Below are 27221 nucleotides of genomic sequence, written 5' to 3'. Positions count from 1 at the left end.
CCTATGGTTTCTGATCGTTGTTGATATGCATGCATATCGTATTTTCTAAAAACGGCTCACAGATCGGTTTACCTTGCTTCGTTTTAGGCTGCGTGATTTGTTAATAGTTAAAGAATATTTAGGGTTTATCTTGTATAGTCAATGCGCCCCCCTCCCTTCATGCAGCTCGCGGCTGGTGGATTGTTTATTGCGCGCTGAGGAAATGACTGGTCTCCTGCTTTCTGGGAGCTCGATGCTGCACTGCTCTCAATCTGTTCCCTGAGCACATGTGTGATGCGTGGAAGGCCGCCACCGTAGCTATACCGACCATTTAGGGGAATTATAAACGTGTGGTGGCAGAATGGGTAAGACCATCAACGGTTAGCAAAGGGGACTAGTGACTGCACCCGCATAAAATTAATGGACCGATCAGGCAAAAATAATATAAATTTGTCAGTCACCGGCTTTTATTTTTAAATAGCCGGGCAAAGTGAAAATCTTGGTCCCACTCTCCATTCAGCTGGGATAGTGATGACACGACCGTCCAACAGCTACTTCGGTTTTCTCAAGGGGTATGCTCACCAGAAAATTAACGATTGTGAAACATTTAATTGTTCGGGAATTGAATTAACTTAAACATAGAATTAAAAACGCAAATCACGCTCCTGTGTTTTCTTAATATTCTTGTAGCGAGGCTTTTTTTTTTTTAGAAGTTTACAATTTTATATGTCAAATTTAAGATGGCAAAGATGGAATCTCGAGAGATAGAAATAGACTTTTTTTAAACACCCTTGGGTTCCAAGGTATATAGAGCTATTTGAACAAATTATGTTGTGCTTAGGGGCACGGAATCGGATCTTTAATTGACTTTAAGATGAAGCCATGCCCTAATTTTACCTAATGATAGGCCTGCACGTACCCTAAAATGGGAGGCCTATCTATGTATGTAAATTTATTAAATAAAAATATAAACTAAATATCATTGGTAAGTGAGCGATCACGTACGTAAGTATTCTCGCGGTCAACGGGAATCTAGCCTTTCAGTGGTCGGTATGGTAAAGTGCTGATTTAATATGCTCTCTAATGATCGTTTTGGGTGAGTGGTGTGTGTGTGTGTGTATCCAGATATACACTCAGTGGCCTCTGGAATTAATTGATTTATCTTATTTTCGCTTTATCACCGGTATGAGCGATATATACCCTTTTGCTTATCATTTCTCTTTTGTGGCTTCAGTGTGCGGTTGTTAAGGGTGACATCGCTAACGAATTTGTGTCGTGTGTGCATTATCTCGTTCCATATGTATTTTTAATACATGCCCTCAGGCATAAAGTGGAATTGGACTGGAAAAAATTCTTTGTGCAAATTCTCAGCAATGTTAACAAGAGGGAGAAGGAAGACTCATTTATTCATAAACCAATTTATTCAAGCTAGAGGACTGCACCAAAAATATTACAACAATATAAAAGCGGAAAAAAAACTCTGAAAAATACTTTGAATTTATTAAACTGATGCCAAGCGTTATACCCTGTTTTTTTCCCTGCATTCTCTACCCTGACATCCCCTCCTCAGTTTTGTTTAATTTTTTTTTTAAATCGTTAATAACCTTCTTTTTGCTGGGGTGGTGAGGGAGAAGAGGGGGCAGCCCCGACGCAAAGACCACCGCATAGCTGAGAGGTGAAAAAGTCACGGGCTCTCTGCTTGCTAGCGAAAAGCGGCCAAGCCAGTTTAAAATCAGGTTGTGTACTTCGGGCAGCGATGATAAACGCCAAAGCCCCCCAGGTGCCGCTTCAGCCGGAGTGACTGGTTGCTGCTTTAACCCCTTCGCTCCGAATTAAGTTCCACTGCTCTCTCGACGCACGAAATAATTCCGCATTTTAATCGGCGCGATCGCGGTTTAAAAACACACTTGTTTTCTGGAAACGGCCGGTAACTGCATATGCACGAGGACTTCAGTAGGTCTGATAGGCCTAGATAAAATATCCCGAAATGCAGTGCGATGTTTTCGACCACTTTTGTCTGGTGAAGCATCACCCGGAATGTCAATGATGATAATCATAGCCTTCTGCTTGGTGTGAAGCTTATACATTGTTACATTTTTCCAGTGAGAAAAAAAAACCGTAATTACTTTAAAGAGTGGGCTCATTTAGGTTCTTACCAACTCTGAGTTTGCCTGGTACTCGTGATCAACACTTCAGGATTGAGCTAAAGGGGTTTGAGACACAAATAGGATTTGCACAGCAGCTTGTATTCCTGAAGAGGGCAGGGAGTGGCTCAAGCCGTTCGCTCATTAGGTAAAGGACTTAAAATCCGCACAACAGACCCCAGGATGGGGGCAGAGAACCGCTGTCTACCTCAAGAGCCTCGTTGACTGTACCATGGTTACGGGAGTGGGCTTTAAAACAATTAAAAGGGCTGATGATTGTGTTTGCTTTTTTGTGTGTGGATATGTGTGCGCGCGTGTGTCTTCATGACAGAAAAGGTTTTATACACAGGCTGTATAATTGCTTTCACACTTTAAATTGGGGCAAGGGGCTGTCAGTGATCACTTGCTCTCCATCCCCCTCCCCCACTGCCAGCGGAAGTTGACCATAGCTTGCTGTCTGTTGACAGTGCGTAATGGGGGAGGGGGTTTTTTGGGAGGGGGGGGGGGGAGTGCCGAGAGTTGCCGTACAGTAAGAGGCAGGTTGTTGGGGGCTCTGATTTCATTACGTTTCCGCACAGGACCCGTCTCAGTGTTACTGACCCCCGCCACCCCCTAACAATCCCTGCCATGACATTTCCGCGGCCAGGGGTCAGAAATTGAATCTTTATTTGTGGACGCTTGGCCCCCTGCTGTTTGTACAGCATGTTGTGGCTATCTCGGGGGTTGGGGGGGGGGGGTGCTGGTTAGGTCCCACGGCCTGGGCAGGGACCTACACCTCTTAATGCGATGGAGTCTCCTGATCGCTGATGTGATTGTCTGCCTTCACGCTCTGGGTGTGTAGGTTTGGTTTGATGTAGAGATGCAGGATAATCTCGGCCTGCTTTGCCAGAGCTTACGCCGTTCCATGTAGATGGAAGCTCTGGACCCAAAGCATCAAAGTAATACCATCAAAGCAATTAGCAGTGATGATCTTCTTTAAACCAGAAGGCTGTCAGTTTGCGTCCCCCTGCATTAAAACAGGTTGCAGCCTTCTGTTGAATGCTCAATAAGTGACAAGTGACACAAAGACTGCGCTGTGTGACAACCCCCCCCCCCCCCCGCCTTATATTAACTGAAGCATAGCAAAGTGGGGGGGGGGGGGGGCATGAATCTGACCAGCCAAACAAAAACAGATGTTTGATTCCTGTCACTGTCCATACAGGGTCTATTTCTATATGTGGAAGCACCTTGACGTTAAACAGACCTTTACGTTTTGGATTAAGAGTGATTTGGCGGAGAGTCCATACAGGAGAATGAGATTATTAAGGAGAGTATTATAAACCTGATCGACAGCATCATCTATGGCATGGACTAGGCAACCAAACACTATATTTTAATTCAGTTCTGTGTAATTATTTAATACAATTGTTGGTGAAATTCTGACATATTTAACAATATGTGTTGTGTTGTTCATTATTTGCATATGTATTGCTGGGAGGCAGTTAACAATTCGGGGAAGTTTTCAAGTAAATGGGAGTAATAATGCATTGTGTTGAACACAGACACGATTATTAGGATCTTACTATAAAAAGATGCTGTTAAAGGCTGATTACTTTTCTCTTAATCTTGAAGACGCGCTGTTGAGCTTCTGGTCACAGAATCATTTGCAGAATTCCTATACGTTTTAAAATTCTTGTCTCATGTTGAAGCATGCCGCGTTCCACCTTAAACTCGGGACGGTAAAGCTGTTGTTTGGGCTCTTGTGTGACACTTTGAGTTCAGGATCTGAAGAAAACGCATGGATTAATTGGAATATGTAACTCAGAGGTTGAGGGTTAGGATTAATCGGAAGTGTATCCGATGGGATCGAGGTTGTAGCGCATTTTGGTTTTGGTAAGATTAGTGACTGAAACGTCTCTGTCCTGCTTTGTGTTGGGAAGCTGAGACGTTACATCAAAGCATTAATTGGTTTGGCTCGACCTCCAACACACTGATGCTTTGAGAGTCGTCAGCAGTTTTGTGTTTAATGTTGTGGTTTTTTAGTTTTTAGTTCAGTGGTTTTAAATCATAAGCGTATTGTGGACGCGACCAAAGATAAACAGTGAGTCATTTCATTGCGATTTTCGGAATCGCACCTGCATTTTGTGCGTGTTTAGCGGAGTTAATTAAGTAAAACATGTGATTACCTCTCTTAATTGCTGCTGTACCTGTTTTAAAGCAAGAGAATATACACCGTTTACTTTCTTGATGTTTGACTGCCGAGGTATTTGTTTCAATGATTGTGTGCAGTTACGGTGGTGGTCTCGGTGATGGGGATAGGGGGTATGCCAGTTAAACAGCGCCTACTTCCCTGTCCCCGCATATCGAGAGTGCATCCCCTGGGCTTTCGGTCGCCGATGTCGCCGGTCCTGTTGCTGCTGTCGCCGATCGGCATCCCGGAAAGCAGAAATAAACAGCGCGCCCGCAGCGGGGGAGGGTCGCGCTCTTTATTTATCGGTGACTCCCGTGACAAGACCCCACATTCATTCTTCTTGCTATGTGACCACACATTTAATCCCCGTTGATCCGAGCTTAGAAAATGAGCACTTGGGAAAACTGTCACTTTTAATGTCTCGAAAGAGTTTCGCATGAGTTCCGCATAAACACAGCGTGAGTTCGATATTAATACCAGCACTTGTATGTCATTATTTGTATTTGGCCGCTTGTTTGTGTGCGATTTCTTTCTCAGAAGGGCTCTTGCATATAAATGACTATCTGTATCCTCACCAGAGGTATTTAAAAGATGGGTTAATGCCTGGCAGCTTGCGTGATTTTCTTTTTCCTTTTTTTATTAGTATAATCGAGTTGGCAAGCAGGCGTTTTGTGGATGAGTGCTTGTGGAATATGGGGAGGGTGCTGAGAAAAAAAAAGGGGGGGGGGGGGGGGGGGGGGGGGGGGGGGAAAAGCGTCTAAGACCCGACACAATGAAAAGGCAATGAATTGGAATGCTTCACCGATCATAGAGGAATCAGAATTTCCAGCAAGGAAAATCTTTTCACGGCGAATTAAGTGGCGGAGGAAGAAAGCAGTGATGAAAGAGAGGAAGAGAGAGTGAGGAGGGGGAAGAGAGAAAGAGAGAGATCGAGAGAGAGAGAGAGAGAGGGAGAGAGAGAGAGTGATAGGCGCAGATCTCAAACGCTAGTCCCTCAGCTCAGGACCGAGGATTTAAGAAGTTTAGCTAAGGTTGCACAGAATAGAATGTGGAAAATTGAATTTACTAAACAATTAAGCATTGAATTAATCTACATCCTGCACTGTGGAGAGGCAGAGGGAGGAAGAGAGAAAGAGAGAGAGAGAGAGTATGAAGGGGGAGGGTAAGCTGGGAGAGTGAGGGGGGAGAGCGAGAGTGAGAGAGACAGAGAGCTGAATAAATCCAAGTCAGCTCATTAGTAGGGACAGTGAAGCGAGTGTGTGTGTTTCCGCGTGGCGAATCGACGCTGGGCAGGACCGTGCACCTTCACTGCGTGCACCTTCACTGCGTGCACCTTCAACTGCGTGCAGCAGCCGCTGGGCTGCCCACTGGCCTGCCGTTTCTTCTAGCATGTGTGTGTGCATGCTTGTATTTGTTTCCCCTGCTTATCTGCTTGCGTACCCCCCCGGCTACACTGGTCCTGTGTTATCGAGGTGTTTCCTATTAATTACCAAGCCAGATCAGCGATCAACAGGAGTGTCCGAGACATTATAAATAGACTGTGACCCCCCCCCCCCCCCACACACACACACCCAAAACTCTGCAACCCCTCCCTCCTACAACTGGAGATGCCTCTCTCTGGATCCGAGGCCCACTCCGTCTCTCTGTCCCATGGGGGCACCCCGCCCGCCCCCTCCCAACTCCGTAACCTCCCATATGTCTGCTTGGTCTTTTGTTCAATTACAGTTAATGCAATAGTTTGCCATTTTCTCTTCCTAATTATATTTTCAAGTGGGATTTGCTGGAGAGAGAGAGCAAAAAAATAAAAACCCTCTAACATGTTGGACGTCGGAGCTTAGCGCTCGGGCCGTGTGGTCCCCCGGGTGCTGTACTGTTCTCTTTCACAAAGCTCTGAATAAACAAGTGCCCCCCCCCCCCCTCCAAAAGCAGGAGTCATAGAAATGGGCGAGATGTCGTTTTAACTCTTTGTGCTCTGAGCATGTGTTCCACATTACCCCTTACAACATTCCTTCGGTATGCTGGATAATACACCATTTTTCTTTCCTTTTTTTTTTGTAACCCCCCCATTTTTTTTAGCTAATACATTTTCGCCCCTGCCACAAGCACGTGAATTCGCTGGCGGGGGGGGGGTGGGGGGTAAGACCGGCACTGAAAGGTGGAGCTTCATGGGGGTGGCTGTAGGTCACAGTCTTTTTTTTTCGTTTTCTCCTAGCGACTTTTTTGTTCGTTCTTTGTGATTATTAAAATATCATCATAAAAGCATTCAGCCGTTATGATTCAGTCTTTATGATCCTAGGAGCTGATCATATATTATTTATTTATTTATTTGCAAATAACATTTTAGACCCTAATCTAAATGAAACAGAACTGTACTGTATCACGAGAAAGATTCAGATTTCTAGTTTCTGTTTAATCGTCTTTAAGGTGGAAAACAAGCGAGGCCCAAATCCTCACGAAATATGTCTACGATGTAAACACAGGGCCCCCAACTCCCCCTGGAGGTGTTCTCTGGTCCGTCACTAACCAGCCGGGTAACGATCGGCTGCGATTGCCGAATCGGAGGCCGGTGCAGTGCTCAGGCAGGCGATGAGCAGGCCCGCTAGCTCGGGTGGGCTTGGGTGGGCTCGGGTGGGCTTGCGTGTGACTGTGTCTATGTCTACCCTACCAGCAGAGGTTATTTTTCAGTTCTTAGTAATCCCACTCACCCTCTTCCCTACACTAGCGTTGAGTTTGAGAGGCACCCGGTGATAAGGGGCAACATCTGTTTCGTGTTGGGGCCCGCAAGCGAGAGAGCCGGCATGTGGCTGAGGGAGCCAGGCCCGGCCGGCTGGCCGCCCTGCTCTGCCCACTCCCCTTCAATCTTGTCTGCTCCATTTGCTCCACACCATCCGCCAAACAGCTGACTCTCTGCTGCCATTGTGGGGCCTAAGCTTAATTGTCAACAGGACCCCCCCCTACCCTCCCTTCTGCACACACTCCATTGTAAAATGTCCATGTTTGATTTCCATTATGAGGCAGGAAGTCCCCCCCGTTGCTGATGTATAAAAGGTACTGGGCTCCCAGATTTGCCTGGCACGAAGGGCTACTATCACCCCCTGTCTGAAGGGGGCGCTATGTTTCCTTCGGTCGTTTACCTTTTGGCGGATGCAAAGCCGGACGAAGGACTTTTGGAGCTCCAGGGGCCGCAGTGGATCTCAACTCTTGGTTGGGGGTCAGGGCTCTGATGATGTGAACCTGGGATTGACTGCTGCTGTTCTGTCTTTGCCCACTTGGCCACGCCCACTCACAGACCACATGGAACAGAGACCATGATGACACGGCATCCACGCGTTCCGATGGCACGCCGGGGCCCTCTAGCGGGGGACACACGTCACACAGCGGGGACAACAGCAGCGAGCAAGGTAAGGGCAGTCCCTGGGCTGATGGGCTACACTGCGGTAAGGGGGACCAGCCACTGGGGGGCAGTGTTTTTTGGGCCTTGGCGGGGGTATGCTGATTCACTCTGCGGCGTAGTACCACGTACTATAAATTAGAACCCTATGTTGGTCTGGGTTAGAAAGACAAATGTCCAGTAGATCAGCGGAGGAGGGCTTCTCCTTGGTTTGTTACCGGAATGTTCCCCTCGCTTTGGGCGCCTGCGGAGAAAGTGAAAGAGAGGTGTGGCCATTGGCTGGGCTTTTATCGGGGCCTTGATGTGTTTTCCCATGACGGCTGAGAACAGCATTGGAATTCGCCGCCCCCCCGAGTCCGACAGCGATAACTAAACAGGCCGTGAGGATTCGCCACGCCGCTGTTCCTCCGCACATCGATCGGCTGGTGCATCGGTAGATAACTTGAGAATTTTTTGATGACGGGGGCGAGCGTGTCGGCGAGGGAAATCTTAGAAATCTTAGAGGGGCGTCTCGTGTGTCCCCACCATGGGCAAAGCGGACCGTGGCGGATTCTGATGGACACGCCCCCCCCCCCCTTGTTTCCTGCTGTGGGACTTTTTGATGCGCTGCTGCCGCCGCCCTCGCCGATGGCCTGCGGGGGATGGGGCGGGAGGGGGGGCAGTTTGGGGGCGCATGGGACTGAGAGTGCCCCCACCAGGCCACATGTAAACCATCGGGTATACAGTTCTGTGTCTGCAGTGAACCGCTTCAAACGAACTACGTGGGGTGGGGGGTGCATTTTCATTTATTATTGAAGACACTGAAGAGGCTGCGGTTTGGGGCCCTCTGCAGCCAGTGGGCAGATCATCCCACCCCCACCGAGTGGTCATCACATGCCTGCTGACTAATGCCGGACACCACTCTGAGGAGGGCGGGCCTTAATGAGCTCATCTCACACTTGATTGGGCCTCTCATTCACCTCGGGTCTCTCATCGACCAATCTGACGCTTCTTTTCCTACTCACATCCACATGGTCAACTGACTTTATGTGTCCCCCCCCCCACCCAGTGCCGCACCATGGGCTCTGTTTGTTCTTTCAGCTATAGTCATAAGATGAAAGTCAAGATGATAAATTACTTGTCACAAAGTTATGTACATAAATATCCTATAGATATTCATATACACATGTGTTCCTGTATTTAAAAGTATAGCTCCATGCTATAGCTATCAAAACTTCTATGGATATGATATCAAGATGTGTGGATGCCCGCCTCATATTCTTACAGTGGATGCTTTTCGACATTTCGGTTGTTAAACTTTGCCGTTAGCCGCGGTGCAGCGAGTGAAATAATTGAAATCATGCACAAGTCTGAATGTCATTGTGCTTGGGGACATGAACATGAACGCAGAGTTAATGTGGGTTAATTACTGACTAACGGGGGATAAGGAGTATCTGTAGGTTGGGGCTTCTCAACTAGAATATAATTCCACATAAGCTTATTATTACTGTTTGGCAAATGCAGGCCTTGCTATTTTTCTGGATGTGGTCTCTCTCTCTCTCTCTCTCTCCTCTCTCTCTCTCTCTCTCTCGCTGTCTCGCTCTCTCGCCCTGTCGCTCGCTCAGCAAAGGGTAGTTCCATCTCTGGTGACTTCCATTGTTTTCTTTTTTTCATTCCCGTAGTCTTTCCGGGTCATTCTGTCCTGCGAGGCCGGGTCAGTTTTGTGTGCCAGGGCTGACCAGACGACAGTACGGGTTTCTCTTGCACCCGTAGGGGGCGGGCGGGCCTGGCACGGGAGCCGCGGCCCCGACACTGACGGGCCATATGGTGGCCCTGGCGCTGGCCGGGCTCGGTGCCGCACAGAAGCCGCTGAGCTTCTCCACGGTGGTGGCATTTGGAGCAGAGGACTCCTCTGACGTTTTGGGTGGTTTCTGGTTTGGAGCAGGTCCTGCGGTATGGTCCTCCTCTCATGTGATTAGGCGAAGCCAAGGAATCTGTCTCTGCCTGTCTGTCTATTCGTCTGTTTGTCTGCCTGTCTGTCTGTCTAATCATCTGCCTGTCTCTCTGCCTGTCTGTCTGTTCGTCTGTTTGTCTGCCTGTCTCTCTGTCTGTCTGTCTATTCATCTGTTTGTCTGCCTGCCTGTCTGTCTATTCATCTGCCTGTCTCTCTGTCTGTCCTGTCTGTTCGTCTGTTTGTCTGCCTGTCTGTCTATTCATCTGCCTGTCTCTCTGTCTGTCTGTCTATTCATCTGCCTGTCTCTCTGTCTGTCTGTCTATTCATCTGCCTGTCTCTGTCTGTCTGTCTATTCATCTGCCTGTCTCTCTGCCTGTCTGTCTATTCGTCTGTTTGTCTGCCTGTCTCTCTCTCTGTCTGTCTATTCGTCTGTTTGTCTGCCTGTCTGTCTGTCTATTCGTTTGTTTGTCTGCCTGTCTGTCTATTCATGCTGCCTGTCTCTCAGTCTGTCTGTCTGTCTATTCGTCTGTTTGTCTGCCTGTCTGTCTGTCTATTCGTCTGCCTGTCTGTCTGTCTATTCGTCTGTTTGTCTGCCTGTCTGTCTGTTCATCTTTCTATCCGCCTGTCTGTGTCTCTGTCTGTCTGTCTCTCTATGGAGGCGCTTTTGGTTACTTAGTTATGAGCTGAGCATCTTTACACTTTTTAGTGGGGGGGGGGGGGGACCAAGGCGGAACCAGGCGGGCAGCCATCCTGGGGGAGTGCCTGGTGCCAGATGTGAGGGACCTTCCTGACAGGAAAGACCAAAAAAAGAAAAAACAAAACTTGAGTGGAAAGCAGCCCTGTGTGCGTCTCTCCATCGTAATGCTAAGATGGAGGAAACTGGGTAATGACACGCTTCCGGCAGCTTCCGCGAGCGCTCCTGAAGGAGCAGACCCCTGTCGATGGCGCGGTGACGGTTCTGCCCCATTCGCCACTGCAGGACCCAGACCAGCACCCTTGCCCTGGGACACTGTGTCTAACCTGTGTTTCGGCTCCCCAGCGGAATCCTCCTTTCAGAACAGACTTTAACCACTGGTATCTTCTTCACTGGAAAGAAGGGAGCCATCTCTCATTTTTCTTTTACCTGGGGGGGGGGCACCCTTGCCCAGATTTCAGAAGCACCAAACGTGTGAGGAATTGCTGAGCTGGTACTCTAGGCTATGGTGTTTAGGGTGGGGGGGGGGGGATTTCCTTTATCATCCTACCTTTACTCCATGCAGGAAAATGCCTTGACATCTAAAAGCCTGCCCCCCCCCCCCCCCCCAAGAGCAGACGTGGGTTCCAGATCCGTGCCCCTCAGGTAGTGTTTGAAAAGCTGGGAGGGGGGGGAAAGCCAGGTAGAGTGTGCCTCTCCCCCAGCACCACGAGGGAATCCCCCCCCCCATTCCCACTTGATCCACGGTCCCGTGTCATGTGACGCCGTTCTTCTATTCTTCACACATTTCGGTAATATGACTCGCTCCCCCCCCCCCACCCCCCAGGGCTCTCAAGGGGGGCAGCTTTCATTGCACCTTTTGCCGTTTAATTGCCGCTGCTGCTGCTGTGCCCAGCTCAGACGGGGGCCGCCCTCTTCCGCCACCAATCCATCTGTCAGTGCTGGGTTTTCCTGCATTTATTAAAAGCCCCTTTTGGTTAGAACACCATGGAAAGGAGTGCGGGTTTGCAAGCCCTGTAGCTGAGGAATTTTAGAGTGGGGAGGAGGGGCAGCTTTGCTGGGGGGGGGGGAGGTGGTCAATGGTGAACCTAGTTGGGGGGCTGATAAATGTGCGTCAGTCCTGGGAGAATCAGATCTGAGTATTACTCTTTTGCGGCTTACGCAGATAATAGGATGTGTGAGATGGTAGCTTACCAGCTTTTCCACGTCTGGTCATTGTAAAGACGATCCATCTCTTTTGGGGGTATTAAGTTAAGTCTGGTGACTAACCCTAGTGCATATATACCGTATTACAGATGGTACGCTCCGCCTTGGTCCTTGAAATACTTTAATTTGTCATTTAATTTAAGAGTTAGTGAGGCTCACTTGTATCGTAACCCCGAGGTCACCTGGGGAGCAGGCCCCACCCCCTCGCTCAGGTGTGTGATCGTTGCTATGGTTACGGCCCCCGGGGGCTCCGTCTGTCCGGGTCAGCTGATACGGCAGCATGCACGTACTTGCCGTGCGCCCATCCTCGTATAAGGTGGGTGTCTGTCGGCGTACGTCCGGTTCCCATAGCAGCTGGGTGCTTTGGTCAAACAGCGTGGGAACCGGGGGGGGGGGGGGCAGGGGGGGGGGGACAACAAGGGGAAAAGAGGAAAAAATGATTGACAGACAAACCACCTTGCCATATATCACACAGTGTTCTGCTTTCCGCTGCTGTGGCGTTTTATTGCTGGGGGGTACCGTACCGCCACAGATAATAGCCAGTGTTTCTGGGTGGACTCACTTGCAGTCAGACCGTGTGCATGTGGGTTATGCGTGTTATATTATGGGGACATTTTTTCTGGTCCCCACAACGGGAAACTCAGCCTATGACTGCAACCAAAAAACTAAAACCTTTTTGCATGTGTGTTTGCGTGTGTATGTGAGATGGACACTCTCCCCGATCTGTCTTTCTCTCCTCTGCCTCTTGCTCGTTTTTCCCGAGCCGAAAAATGCTATGTGAAACCCCACCCCCCCCCACTCCACAATTTTTCTCATACACGGCCTCATTGGCGGGGCTTTGTAGGATCTGCCAGACCGACCCATCGAACGCCTGTAACTGCGGTGTCATTAACAAAGCAGTCTGCCCGTCCTGAGTCCACAAAAAAAAATTGCGTTGGAGATGCGGCTGGAGTCTCCCGCCACCTCCCGAAATGCGCCGCGGCGTGCCGAAGGAGCGCTACTGGCAAGAACTGTTCTGGCGGATTGGCCTGTCCGGCATGCGGAGGAGAAAAAAATGAGGAGAAAAAAACACAAGAGACACTTTACTTTCTGCTCCGGTTTTAGTCATTTTTTCCCGCAGTATTTTTCATTTATTTATTTATTTTTTTAAAAGTAAAAAAATGCTGGTTTTGTTCCCGGTGCTGTTTTGGGTCTGGCTCAGGTGCCTATTTTTCAGGGACTGAAACGGAAGAAGGAACAGGATCGGATTTATTTATTTCTGTCCTTATTACGAGACGTCGAGGGATCCCGGCGAACCAGGTTGGCTTATCGCTCACCGTCCACGGCAGAGGCGACGTGGACCGACACAAAGCGGCTCTGTCATTAGGGGAGACGAGGCCCTTTCCGGAATCCACAGCGGGATTGAGCTTAGGATTCCTCCTGGGTGGAGAAGGCCAAGGTTTTAGCCACAGAACCGACACCGTCCGCCCGTATTTAGAACAAGAAGAGAATAAGCGTTTTACTCTGCACAGTATTGGCTCCACCTGAGGGAGATGCGACGCGGCCGGTTTTATGACACAGCCAAGAGAGACTGGGCGTCGATGAGAGCGGTCCGTCACAGGTGTGTCACTGCGGATTACACAGGCCAATAAAGTCCCGAGTAAACATTACTTAATTTCCCCAAAGTGACCAGCTGGGATGGGGGGGGCGGGCCATGCTGGATTGCGTGGTGTCAGAGATGTTGCACTTTTCAGGAATAACCTGCTGTCATAGGGAGATATGGGGGATTGGAGGTTTAATGCCTGGCCTCACATGACGAACACATGGGTTTTCATTTGGACAGAAATCTGAAAAGTAGAGGACCCCCCCCCCCCCCCCCCCGCCCCGCCTTCTCAAACCCGGCGACAGAGTCCACCTTGGATAACTCGGATAAGATCGGGCCCCTCGGAGTTGCATTGGCCACAGTGGCGAATGATGTGTCACCCTAATGACTGAGTCCTGGCATGTGCCTCGTGAAGCCCCCCCCCCCATGTTTATTTTCAGATGCCCCCATGACGCAACAGTAAAAATAGAACGGGGGTCATTCATGTGCAACACCGGAGGGGCCCGCCAGCAAGGAAGCACTCGTCAGCACTCGCGGGAAAGAAATCCGCACCGTTTGTGTTCCCACCTTCATAAACGCCACCAAAATAGCCGCCCCCCCCCCTTTCGTGCAGGCTGGACCCCCCTCAAGGCCCCGTGATGTTTTCCAGGCATGGCTTGTGCCTCCAACAACACCCGGGTCATTCTGTCACTCAAAGTGGATGGACTGGTGGTCAGTGTTTGCTCTGAAACCTTTGGAACATTCCAAAGACCTGAGTCTGGGGAGTGGCGCAATTTTTGGGTAAGAAAAATGGTGGGGGCGAGACCTCCTTCCTCCCCCAAATTCCCTCACTTTTGACGAGAGTTTGCCTCGGCAGATGCGCTCAAAGTTAATCTCGTTGACTTAGTTCCTGATTTTTCACCCTTTTAAAATAACATGTAAATCCACCCGTCTGAATGACAATGGACCCATCCCATCTTCACGTATAATAATTCAGCTGACTGTACGTGAGAAGCCCCGACTCACACATGGAGGCCGGCAGTGACGGAATCTCCTGCCTCCCATTTCGGAATGACATTCCAGGCAGCTCGTGTCATACAGGCACCACGTTTGGGGAATTTCACCCCTCCTGCATTCCTCCAAAGGTTCCTGACCCCCCTTTTTTTATTATTTGTCACACAGTCCGCTTCACAGGGAGGGGATTATTTGCGGGTGCTAATGCCAGGGACGGGGTCTCCAGGACAGCAGATGGGGAGGTTTCAGTGGGGTGGTGGTGAGGGGAGGGGGGGTGACAGGGGTTGTGACCACAAGCTAGGGGGAAGTTTTGTGTTAACAACTGGCCAAAAGCTTGACCTGTGACTGACCCTGGTCAACAATGTACCCCCCTCTAGGACGGACCCCTGTCACTTTGACATGGATACCTGTTGGGGGGAGTGGGGGGGGGGGTTGTGTCGGGGAGATAAAGACCACCTCAAAGGTTTTTTTGGGGATTTAAGTAGAGGGTAAAAAGCAAACAAACAGTTAAGGGGAGGGGCTGTTGGTTGGCTGTGTGTGTGTGTGTGTGTGTGTGAGAGAGAGGGAGGGCGCTTGCATACTCTAAGCTGAAACCCAACACCCTGCTTGTGTTCTAAGCAAGAGCAGAGATAGAAGGTTTTGGATTCCACAGATGGAAAGCGACGATAACCTCGGGGACAAAGGGCCCAGGTGAACAGGTGTGGCATTTCGGCCCCCCGGAGCCGTCGGGGAATTCCTTCAGGAGGCAGAGAGATTGTGCGGCTGTTCCTCCCTCGCCCTGCGGGGGGCGCTATAGCATAGCTGGACCGCTGTGTATAAATCCTCCCTGTTATCCAGCCTGGGTTGCCGTTTCCCAGGAGCGTAGCACGCAGTTCCCTGCAGTTCCCGCCGGACGGAGAGAGAGTCCCCTGGCAGCGGCGGGGGTGCCCAGGGGCCTCCGGGCGGCTTCCGGAAAGCCATTCCATGGAGAACGGGCCGCCGGCAGCAGGACAGCTGGGGGTTCTCGAATCGCCTTGTTCCCCGGCCCTCATTACTGAAACACGCAGCAGCAACAACAACGAAAACACTGTACCTTAAAGAGCAACTTCTCTGTTCCTGACTGTGCTGTGGAACTCTGCTTGTGAGGATTGCGATTAACAGTGAATTCTGATGCTACCTCCCCTTGGCGTGATCATCTCTGAGTCAAGAAACCTCCTGTTCTTGGTGAGAATGTGATTACTGTCCTGTCATCTTGGATAGAGTGCTGGAGGGGTGTTTTTGTTCAGTGTCCTGCCTCAGAACTTCGCTGGCTGGGCAGTTTGTGGCTGTCTGGGCCAGCCGCTTGGCCTGGTGTGACTGTCCCAGGCAGGACCCATGGGTGTCATCCAGGCTGGGCCCAGCTTCTCTGGAAGTTCTCTTCCAGAGCTTGGAATGAATGGGTCCGGTGGATCCGTGCCAAGTGGTTCTCAAGCGCCTTGCGTCATACGATAGCATGGTATTGAAGGAGGAGGCTCCGTCAATGGCGAACAGCAGCTGGTTGGAAGTTTCCAGAAGTGTCTAGTAGTGCCCAGCAGTCATTGCCACCCTTGGTTCTGGTCGAGTTGGCAGCCAACCCACTGCCCCTCCTCCCCAGCTCACTTGTGTAGGTTTCTTTCTTTTTTGTGTAATAGACCTGTAGATGGGTTTTTGGTTTTGGGGGGAAATTGATGACTTGGTGGCATGTGGCCATCTTCATTTCCCCGCCTCCCGGAGCCTTCCTGGAGTCCAGCACTGTGTTCTCAATGTGTTATTGGTGGGTGGGTGGGAGCTGTTCTGATGGGGGTCTGTGGTGACCCCTGAGGACGAGTCTATACCAGTGACATTTCCTCTTCCACCTGTGTGTACATCACCCTCCTCGTCTTCGAAGTTGGAATAACCCAGGCTGACCCACATGGAAGGGCGATTTCGCATGGGACACTTGGATGGGGGTCGACCTGTCAGCTTGAACCCGATATCACATAAAAATACTAATTATCAGCCTCTCTTCTGATCCCGTCTCTCAGCTTATAAATTACTAACTAATCACTGTCACTCGCTGAAGGAGCGGTGATTATTCAAAAAGGAGAAATCACTGTAATTATGGCAAGTAATTAAGTATTTATCTACAGATTAGTCATTACTTTATGTTTCTTTCCTTTTAATTAAGAAACTTACTCCGTGCAGAACGGATATTAACATTTTTATTTAGCTCCATCGGCATTGTTTTGCGTCGGACGCACGTATGTCTGTAATTTCATACGGAAAATACCGTAAAAGCGGAAGCATATCTAATTTACGTTTTTATTGGCGTGGAAGGGGGCTTTAGGGGGGTCTGGATAGTGTTCCGACTGGGCGTCTCATCCCGTCCGGAGGAGACTGTTATTCAGCTAACCCAGTAAACGGGCACCAGCAGACCTGGCACCGTTGGCATCCCCATGGAGCACGGTACGCGGTGAGTGGGAGACTCCTGGGAGACTCCTGGCGGACTCCGGGCTTGGGGCCCCCGCACTGGCAGAGGTTTCTGAAGCCGGGATCTCGCTCGCTGTTGTCGCTGGGAATTCCGCCGGAGGAATTCCGGCATGGACTCGCGTGGGTGGGGCTTGTGACCTGTGTAAAAGGACCCGCTCGCCAGCGTGACCACTTTGCACCTCTGAATAGGCTCAATACAATAACCGCTGTTTGAGCTCCTGCCCCCAGCCCCAGTCTTCTCTGTCTCCCCCCCCCATCGGGACCCTGGGGACCGGGTGAACTGAGTGCGCCTGCAGCGGGCAGGTCTTTGCAGGAACTGACACAGGTCAGAAGGCCCTCTCTGGGGGGGGGTCTCGCACACACACACAAAAATCATGGTGTTTAAAAATAAGAAGAACGGGAAGAAAACCTCAACCCCCCACCCCCCCACTTTGGCCCCTACCACCAAACCACAGCTTATAAGATTTTGTGATGATCAAAATTTGGGGGGGGGGGGGGGGGTGGCAGGGAAATACTGACGTGCATCTCAGGAATGGGGAGATCATCCCTTATCCCGGCTTATTCCGGATTTTTCCGTTTGGAGGGATGAACAAATAAGAGTGAATTATGGAGCAAATAAACACTCAAATAATGTGAGGGAAACTGAAACTGGGGGTGTTTTTCTCCAGCTAGTACCCTCCTCCCCCCAGACTCACCGAACAGACCTGCTCCCATCCAACAAGGACGGGATCTGCATGAGCGACCGCTAGCTCCTTGCCGCTGATTTACAGAGGAGCATAAAAATGTCCGGCACCTTCCGTGACTCTGTGTGCAAAAACAAAGGATCAGGTAGTGCCAATTAGCGCGGCCCTTCCTGAGCTGCCAGATCATCGCGGATTACCCTGAATTCCTCTGATAATGTCACGATACGCCTTGAGAAAGAGAGGAGGGAGAGAGGAGGATAAAGATGGGGAAGGACAGGAAAGATGGAGGCTGCAGGAGAGGGATCAGGGCGGGAATAAGGGGCTGGGAAGCCTTGCTGACAAAGAGCCTGAAATGCTGCGGCCTGCTTTTGGGGCGGGACGGCGGAATATTCTGGTGGACGCTCGCCTCTCCGCGGCTTGCCGGTGGGCATCTCCTGGCACCCCCCGGCACTGCCCTGTAATTGGCGCGCAGGTTTTATTTAATTTTTTTTTTATATATTATTTTGAGTGGGGGGGGGGTAACGGCACATGGCCGGACCAGGCGATGTGACATTCCCGGGGCCCCTCTTGGGCGCCGAGCCGCACCGGCCCCCAACCGGCCCTCGGAGCCGCTAAGGAGCTGTCACAACACATTAGCAGCTGGCTGCAGTTGCCCTCTGGCACTTCCTTGCAGTGCGGGCCGCCGGTTTGAGCCGGGGTCGCCCACGGTGCCTACTGCTCGCCTAATGAGGCTGGCAGCTTGTTTATGGTCTGCCGGCATCCCCGTGATTATTTCCACCTCTTCGGCCCGCCTGGCCGGTCCGCCCCCTTCTCCGGCGGTGCGGGAAGTCAGCGGCAGGGTCTGCGGACAACATGTCCCAAATAGGGGGCGGGGGGGGGGGGGGATATTGTTGGAGTAGGAGCCAGCTGCTTTTCTGAATGGGAAACACCAATAAAATCAAAGGCTTGAGGTATTATTGATCCCCCCCCCCCCTTAAGATTTTTTGTTGTTGAGGGATGGTGAGTTCAAGCAAAAATTAGGAGAATTGACATTGAGCACGGGTGAAAAATTGGGGGCTGCTTTTTGAATTGTTTAAATGCCCCCCCTACGCAAATCTATGAACCCTTCTCTGTGCCCCCCTCCCATTCTCTTGCCATTCCCGGGGTGCTTCTCTCACTTCAAACCCCCCCCCCCCCCCGGAGTTATTGTTCCAGGGTTTGGTGAACATGGGCTTGGGTCTATGTGGCGGATTGCAAGCATTTGCTTTCAATGAAAACCCCGTCTTAGATTACAGGGCAGCGGGGGCAATTTCCCCCATCCCAGATGGGGGCCGATCCCCCCCCCCCACCCTTGTTTGCCTAAAAACAGTAGGGAGGACAACCTCCAGTATAACATCACCCTGCTCCTTTAGCTCGAGTATAAACACGTACCAGGAATACGGATATAGTTGTGGGGGGTGAATTCTGGAAAATATGGGACATGGGGGTTTTAGAGGGAAAAATCTATCATTCCTCCACAATGAAGTGAGGAGACTGTCCGTACCTTAAAAGCTTTCCCCAGTCGATTTTTGCTTAAAAAATCCCCAGTTTTGTGGGCCTTCTCTCACTTTCCCGACAGGAAAGGGGTGGACTGGCTGTTTTATATGAAAGGGGTGGACTGGCTGTTTTATATGGAATGTAGAAAGTGCTTTCCCTCCTAATGGTGTATATAATTCAGGTGCCCTAAAGGCATGCTTTCAGGAATTCTTTAGCCCGAGGTAATGGGGGGAGCAGGGGCTGTTTTAGGGCCTTGATTATTCTATTGATGCACGGAGCTGGAAGAAAGAAAGAAATCTTCAGTGGATTACGTACGATATTCCCATTAATTATCCCATTAATTAATTATCAATGACTCCGGTAGAAGGAGTTAAAATATGGTCATCCGGCATGGTGTGCTGCTATAGCGGAATTCCATACTTAATCAGCAGATAACGGTGTCCGGTCGCACTTCCTCCCTGCCTCCTGGAAGTGTCGTGCCGAAGGAGGTTATCCCGTAAAATTTCCAGAGCTTCCCGCCTTGTTTACCTGCCTCATGTTTCCTTTATGACTTATTATTTTATGTGGAGAAATCGTTTGGTCTCTGAATAATGCTAATAACCATTCTAAAATGGATGGGGGGGGGGGTCTTTTTGGGGCGGGGGACAGCAGAGGGGCTTTTTATTGGGCCAGTGCTGTATAGAATGCCTTTAATAACTGGAATTATGATTTAGCCAGATATGTGGAGGTGTATTCATTAAATGCAGAATAGGCCCACATAACTTGCCGCCTTCTGCTCAGTGGTGGGTTAAGCTCTCTCTCCTACCTCCTCTACTGCGGCCCCCCACCTCCAGCCCCCCACCCCCCCCGTTTTTCGTGTAACTGTCCTTAATAAAACCTTATCAAGCGTCGACAGGTCACTGTAAGCACTGAAGCGCTATTGTTATTAAAATTGCGGGAACTCAAAGCTCTGCTCCGTTATAACTTTATTCTACGCCCCCCCCCCCACCGCCTCCGCCATACCTTTTGCGGCAGTATTGCACCCCCCCCTCCCCAACTGGAGGCAGAGAAAAAAAATGCACAGGCACGTTTTAATAAATATTATTTCTGTGGGCTGATAATGACACTAAACGTTTTTCAGCAGCACTGGGGTTTTGTTGGTGGCGGGTGGCAGGGGGCAGGTGCCGGGGCGGGGGGGGTGGGGTGGGTGGGCTGAGGTGTCATCTTTGTGTGGCTTAGCCGGGGAGGAGACAGAAGATGTTATTTTTATGTGTGATGAAAAATGGATGTTAGCAGTGCCGACTTGTGAGAAGTCAGGGCCCGGAATGTTCCCTGGGCTGGGATCATGGCACCTCCATTCCTGACCCCCTGAATTTCCCCAATTTCCTAGGCGATGGACTGGACAACGTGGCGTCGCCGAGCACGGGGGACGACGACGACCCCGACAAGGAGAAGAAGCGCAACAAAAAGCGGGGCATCTTCCCCAAAGTGGCGACAAACATCATGAGGGCTTGGCTCTTCCAGCACCTGACGGTAAATCTTCCACGGAGCCGTTTTCGAGACCCCTGCACCTGTGCTGACCTTCCTGCTTCCACATTCCCACCCAGTGTCACTTGTATGGCTTTTCGACCTCATTCCTATGCTGACGCGCATAGACAGCAAAACCAAAGCACACTATTTGGCAGGTTGAGTGGTCACAGTGGAAACCCTCCCTCTAGCACTTAGCATCGAGTAGGTAGTAGCATCAGGCGGCTAAATTATGAGGGTTATGAGGTGGGGGCCACGGGGGCTGGCTATGGGTTCTGGGCGGCCAGCTCCCTGGATCGCATCACGTGATCGCCGCCGGCTCTTTCAGGGCAGTTGTCGAGATCCTGCGCCGTGAAAGATGATTTCCCTCGCTGGGTGGTGTTTACGGGGATTTAGGGCGTGGCGATGAATCCTGGCCCCCTCGCCATCGACGCCCCCAGTCTACACTGCTGCAGGGCAGCACGGACACAACCAAAAAGCGTCTCTTACAGCACGTCCTCGGTTGCGAGCAGGTTTCACGTCCGGCATGTCCGCCTCGATGGACATGGACGGCCTCCTAGTTTTTCAGATGCCGGGGCCCGAGGCGGCCGGGCCGCGGGGCCCATAAGATCCCGTGACCGCTGCCTTGCTCAGACGCGGTGGCTTGGGTGCCCCTGGCCGGCCTGTGATGTACACGTTGCATGCGAGCTCTGTGAGCGTGCGGTTAGCGTTTGATTCAGGCTGAAGCTCCGTCTGCAGAACAGATAAAGTGCTTTTCTGTACCCCCCCCCCCCCCCAGCCCTTGGTGTCTTCTGGGAGCAAAAAGAGGCTGATCTGTTGCAGCTCTGGTATCAAGGCTGCCTTTCATTGTAGCGAGTACGGGGAGGAGGGAAGTAGGGGGGGTGATTTCTCTTTTTCCTGCTAGTCTTTAGCAAAAAGGGAATCTTTTTTGTGAGTTTCTGCACTTGTGCCCCCACTTGGAGGCTGCTGAATGTGCAGGGGGCACCCTGCACCTGCGACAGCGTGCGCTGTCCTCACGGGGACCAGGCTAACGCTAACCTTCACTTTCATGCTACTGCTAGCCAACGACTGCTAGCTGACGCTGTTGCTTGCTAGCATGAGCGCTAATGCTAACAATAACGTTTACACCTCTGCTAACATTGGCGCTAATGCTTCTCGTGCTAATGCTAGCTTTCACTGCCAATGTCGTGGCCTCCAAACCAGGTGTTTGTTGTTCAGGGGCCGAATCCAGAAGCGGCCATTACCAGGAATCGGCACGTGGTATGAGGTAGACGGCAAACTATGAGCTCGCTGTTCATATGCTCTGTTCATCGTATGAGTTTCTGTCAGAGCAGCCTTGCAATGGTAAGGGCAAAGGTATGATAAATGTATGTGGGGGGGGGTCATGTACCACATGTACAGTAAACATATGGGGGGGCCACAATCAGGAGTATATTTTTCTTCTGGAGATATTTAGTGGGAATGCAGATCCATGAGCCTGCATTGCTGTTCTGGTTCAGCTTTACAGTCTCAGCAAAGACCTCCATTCTTGCATCACACCCGAGTTTCCACAAGACCCCAGAGTGAAAAGGTTAGCTTTAGCTTGTCCGCCGATTGCTGTTACGGACACCCTGGCCCGAAAATCATGCAGCGGGGGGGTTGGGGGGGGGGGATGTTGGTTGCTTCCTCAGGAGTTTTGTGGTGGGACGAGGGGGTCAGCATCGATGTCTGTGATGGGCAGCCGTCAATGCTGGATTTCACTGTACTAGAGACTGAACAGAGAGCTGGAGAGCCAGGAAGGATGAGCAGTGGTTAGTTCACATCCTGGTGGATTGAGGCTGGCGTTACCCTAACCCTTATCCAGAGGTGGAAGGTTCAGGCGCAGAAAGTGGAAATCCAGTCCAAGATCTTGTTTCAACCAACCAGTTGAGTACTCTGTGCTTGTCACTCTTTATACTGAAATGTATACCGGAGTCATTGATAATCTCGGGTGTTGGGTTGTGTATGTGTGAAGCACTGTGCACCTTTGGATGGGGTTGGGGTGCCTTTGAATGCCATCGTGAAGAGGATGAGAAAGACAGGGAGCGACAAAGGAAGGCAGGGTGCTGATCAGTAGGAAATACCCTGATTTTAACATGTGCCTTTGCAGTCCCCTTCATTTTAGTCATTCCCCTAGGTGTAGTAGGTAAAACCACATTTGGGAACGAGATTGTTGCAAAAAAAAAAGTAAGCTGCTCAGTTGCCTCTAGGGGGCACTGTGGAGTACAGCAGAACACCCCCTCCCCACCACCACCACCACTACCGGCATCCTTTCGCTTTGAACTCTAGCAGCACTCCTCCCCCTTCCACCCCCTTCTGTTCCTCCGCCCCCCCACTATTTTCTTGTTTAATTTAACGAGAAATAAGTACTAAATGAAAGCCAGGGCCCAAAAATTCCCACTGTGCCCGCGTTCCGAGTTACGATCCCTGATGAAAAGGCAATTTGAGAAATGACATGATGGAGTAATTAGCCAGAATCCCGGCGCGAGATTGTTGCCTTGCGAGTGCCGGGAGGTCCTCGCTCGGGTCAGTGTGTTGCCGGTGTGGAAGACCTGCCCGCTGGCCGCATCCATCGTTTGTACGCGAGCGGGGGGGGGCTCAGTGCTGATGGCTCGTAAATGCAGGCACGCGGGCGAATTGGGCTGCCTAGGAAAACCCAAATTGGAGGGGCTTAATCCCTGTTAACGCAATCAAGGGCAGAGTCATTTTCTTTATGGGCACGTTCCCTGGCAGCTCAATTAGCAGGAACTCCGTGTGAGCGGCGGTTTTGAACAGAACCAGGTGTGAAAAAAAACCCGCCATAATTCATCTCCGTGCCTTTCGTTCATAGATCTTGGCCAGTCAAATGGCAGTAAAACTGGCCCTCGCCCCATCATGGCTGGTCACATGACAGTAAAACTAGCCCTTGACAAATCTGGCCAATCACATCTTGCCTTGGTCATGTGACAGTGCCACGCAGTATTGAAGAGCAGACTTCTTTCAGTTTAATCGTATTCCATTCCATTCATTTCTTTTTGTTTTACTGTACTGAAGCAGTTTTGCTAAGTTTTATTTAATTTAAAGCTTTCTAGTCCGGAAAGGTCTCCATCTGTCTCAGTGCATAAAACCTAAATGCGTCTGTTTTGATGGAGTTTGTGATTTTACAGCACTGCAGATTTTTTGTGCAGCGCTAGGTCCCGGCCGGAGTTGAGTGCACTTAATGTGCGGTTAATAACACAGATAAACAGGTTTGTCAGCAGCGGGAACTGAGGCCTCCTGGGTGCCCCCTTTAGATTGTTAGTGGGGCGGACAGCTCTGGCGCAGTGGCGAGTTGTGATGCGACCTCGTCGCCATGCGTCCCTATCTCCATAGCGACACTTCCCGAAGATGCGGGTCCCCTGGTCGGCAGAATCGTCGCCTCTTGGGCTGTGGATGCTTCCTTAAAAAAGCTGTTGAGGATGTGGGCGGGGCTTGGCGATACGAGATTGGGCAGGATGACAGACTTCCCTAGTTGCCCTTGGATCTGGCAGGGAGGATAGACCTAAGGCGTAGCACCAGCCAGGGGGATCCCTCTCAGAATCAAAGCATGCGATATTCCTCATCTGTTGGGAGTCCAAAGTCTGTTTGGGCCTCAGATGCTGTTATTCTCTGGTTGTCCTCTGCTGGGACCTGAGATGTCAGCATGCCAGTCATCCACGGCAAAAAGGGCATTCCGTATGGCTGGGGTCCTGGTACTGGGGCCAACCCGAAGGCCCCCTGCTCATATTCCCAGCTGGGCTTTGCCCCAGCCTCGCTGAGACAGAGAGCTCCTGACCAGAGACCCGTGACACCCCCCCTCCCCCCACCCCTGGTGAATGAGAGCAGCGAGAAGCTCCGCCCATTGGTCCAAGCTTGCACTCCCCGGGAGAAGAATTCCATTCATATTAATATTTGCAAATCCAATTTGGCAGCCAACGGTCTCCGGTTATTCCTTAATTTTGTCTGAGTAGAAGTCAGAATTGGAGGCACTCCTTGATAAGAAGATAAAGGGCTCTTCAGATGGCACATAGAGAAAACGTGCACTGTCCCTGTCCCTGTCCCTGTCCCTGTCCATGTCCCTGTCCCTGTCCATGTCCCTGTCCATGTCCATGTCCCTGTCCCTGTCCATGTCCCTGTCCATGTCCCTGTCCCTGTCCCTGTCCCTGTCCATGTCCCTGTTCCTGTCCCTGTCCATGTCCCTGTCCCTGTCCATGTCCCTGTCCATGTCCCTGTTCCTGTTCCTGTCCCTGTCCATGTCCCTGTCCCTGTCCCGCGGTCATACCCCGACCCGCGACCACGTGTTCCGTGTACACAGCGTCTCCTCGCTTCTCAATTTAACGCTTTCATGCGAATGTTTTATGGTGACTTTTTTCCAAAAAAACATTAAATCAACCGTATCACATTTTATTTTATTTATATGCCGCTGCATGGGTTTTTTTTATCTTTCATTTCATTCTGTATGGATGCTTTTAATGATTTTGTGCATTTGTCTTGAGTGTTTTTTTTATGAATCGGACAGAGGACATTGCATAGATGGACAAAACAGGGAAACAGCTAACAAATATCTACCACAGTATGTCCTCTCCTTACATTGCATCCTTTGGTTTATGTCCTTATGAACTCCTCCCCGAACACAGCAATCTCATACCTGATGTGCCTTACCCACCCATCTGCCATAAATACTTATCCACATTCATTCTGCTCTGTAGTTATATGCAGCACATTTGAGTAACTACCTACCAGACCATCTGAGCCTGGTGAATGGTTCTGCCTGAGGACCAGTTGACACACTGAGGTCCAGAGCTCTGCTTCCAGACTCTGTGTTTGATTGATCGTGTCTGTTTGTTAAGTAGTTTGTTGTCCCACTGGCCATCTCCCCTGACCTGTCTCATCTCCTCAAGGCTCGGTGTTTGTTATATAGACAGCGTGATGTGGCAGTTCTTAGATATGTGGCAGTAGAGTCAGTGGGTCAGCCCCCACCCACCGGCTGCTCCCCCTCCCATGCCCCGGGTCTCCTCACCCTAGATACAAACACCATCCATTACCCATCTGACGGGCCCCTGGGACAACCAGGCAGAATCTCTGTAGGGTCTGTCTTTGTGGACGCTGGACAGGAGGTTGGTGGAATGGCAGGGGGGCTAAATTAGATAGAGGTGATGGACAGGCACCACATTGCTGTGGGGGTGGCAGACGGACACCTCAGCCACCCCCCACCCCCTGTTGGAAAGGCCATCTGCGGGGTGATTGATGGTACTCAGTATCTCCATTCTGCAACCCGTTAAGAAGGCAGGTTAGTAAACCATGGTTCGTATGGGCTATTGACCTAGTTCCGGGTCGTCAAAAGTATTTCTGTACCTGGTCCCATAAATGTAGATTAAGAACCTTCTCTTATCCTGGACCCGAGAGGATGTAGCATCTTGTGTGAGACTAACCCCTCCCCCGATTAGCAAATTGCTAGTGCTTTAGCCACGAGGTCCATATGGGGTGGATTCCTGAATCATGCCCAGCTGAGGGTGGCTCTCTATTGGCTGCCACCATTTGTTTGGAGAGACAGTTTGACGTCGGAGGTACGGACTTGGATTCTGCCCCGGTGCGCGACTATCATCGACAAGAGGTAAATTAAATGATTTTATGCCATCATGTGTAAGTGCATAAATTGGTTAATGGACCGGAGCTGGGGCGGCGGATTGAATCCTAGACCCTTTTAAAAAATGCCTTTGTCTTTACCTCCATCGATTTCTCCGGGATACGAGAACCGTGGCGACCGGTGAGTACTGGAGAGTTCCCGTACTCCCCATTCTCAGCTCCCTGATTTTTGACAGGGCCTCCACAGCACCCCCTTTTGGCTGCTGATGGGACTGTGTAAGATGGGCACTTTGGTGCGGGTGAGTATTGCTGGTTAACTGAGGTAGCCTCAGTTTGGGGAACTGGGAAAGGGGGGCAGTGATAGGGTCTGCTGGAACCACCCTGCCTTGGTCAAGATGGCAGCCTCCTGGCCCACCCTTTGTGGCACTCACACCACTTAGTGTTTTACCGGTAACGGCATGCTTAGGGTATGCTGGGTGATGGAGGGGGAGTCTGGGGATGAAGGTGTTTGCAATGATAGATTTAACCATTGATCCCTCAGAGTGGTGCAGTGATGAAGAAGGGAAGAGAGGGAAAGGAAGCAAGGAAGACGGGTGAAGGTGGTGTACCTCCACCTACCCATAATCCTTTGCGTCACCTTCATGAAGCGGCTCAGCCATAAGGGAATGATTGTGGGACCCCTTTGCCTAGATTTAACTGCCTTCTGATCCTTGACCCCAGTCTTCACATGGACAACAATTAAAACAGTGGGGGCAAGAGGGTAATTGCAGTAATGACATAATGACGTCGCGAGGGCAGTTCGGATGTTCTTCTGGTCCGCAAAATTGCTTCTTTAGGGTATTGGGTTTCGGGGCAGTGTCATTTTCCTTGAGCGGGAGAAATAGGTGCTGCGTTGAAACCCTGTTAGCTTAATATTAACTTCACCACTGCTGCTGCCCCCACTGAATGCTTTTTACGCATGTCGGCGTATCCCAGTTTAGCTGCATTATGGGGAATGAGGTCCAGGAAGGTTGACGGTTGGGCTGTAGTCCCTCTGTCTACACATTAGGCTAAGCGCTAGGCTAAGTGCTATGCTAGGCGCTAAGCTATCTGTCTTGCTGCTGCAGCAGGTATTAGCCCCCCCCCCCCCCCCAGACAAGCGCTCCACCTCCAGCAGCGACAGGCCCAGCCGCGCCGACTGGCTTTTAAATGTTCTCTCAAATAGGCGGTAATTATGGGCTTAAAGAGGTTCAGCGGCCTGCGTAATCGCCCTTGAATTAGCCGGGCCTCATCAGTCGCAGTCCGTCGAGCCGCCGGGACCCTTCTCCAGCCCGCATGGGGTGCTGAGTGGCAGGTGTGCACCAGCAAACGCCAACCTT

The 27221-nt window shown here is 50.8% G+C and overlaps 1 protein-coding gene across 1 annotated transcript in view; it reads left to right on the top strand.

Moving 5' to 3' along the window:
- Positions 1–27221, top strand: part of LOC125738604 (homeobox protein Meis1-like) — a 46404-nt gene that overhangs the window by 5944 nt on the left and 13239 nt on the right. Inside the window, exons 7-11 of the mRNA XM_049007762.1 lie at positions 7583–7694; positions 20126–20459; positions 23941–24109; positions 24309–24584; positions 26100–26162. Coding sequence (XP_048863719.1) covers positions 7583–7694; positions 20126–20459; positions 23941–24109; positions 24309–24584; positions 26100–26162 — 954 coding nt within the window. The remainder of the gene's footprint in view (positions 1–7582; positions 7695–20125; positions 20460–23940; positions 24110–24308; positions 24585–26099; positions 26163–27221) is intronic.

This window comes from Brienomyrus brachyistius, chromosome 3 (genome assembly GCF_023856365.1).
Source record: "Brienomyrus brachyistius isolate T26 chromosome 3, BBRACH_0.4, whole genome shotgun sequence".
In the NCBI taxonomy this organism is placed as follows: domain Eukaryota; kingdom Metazoa; phylum Chordata; class Actinopteri; order Osteoglossiformes; family Mormyridae; genus Brienomyrus; species Brienomyrus brachyistius.
This window is presented reverse-complemented; position numbering and strand designations above follow the sequence as displayed.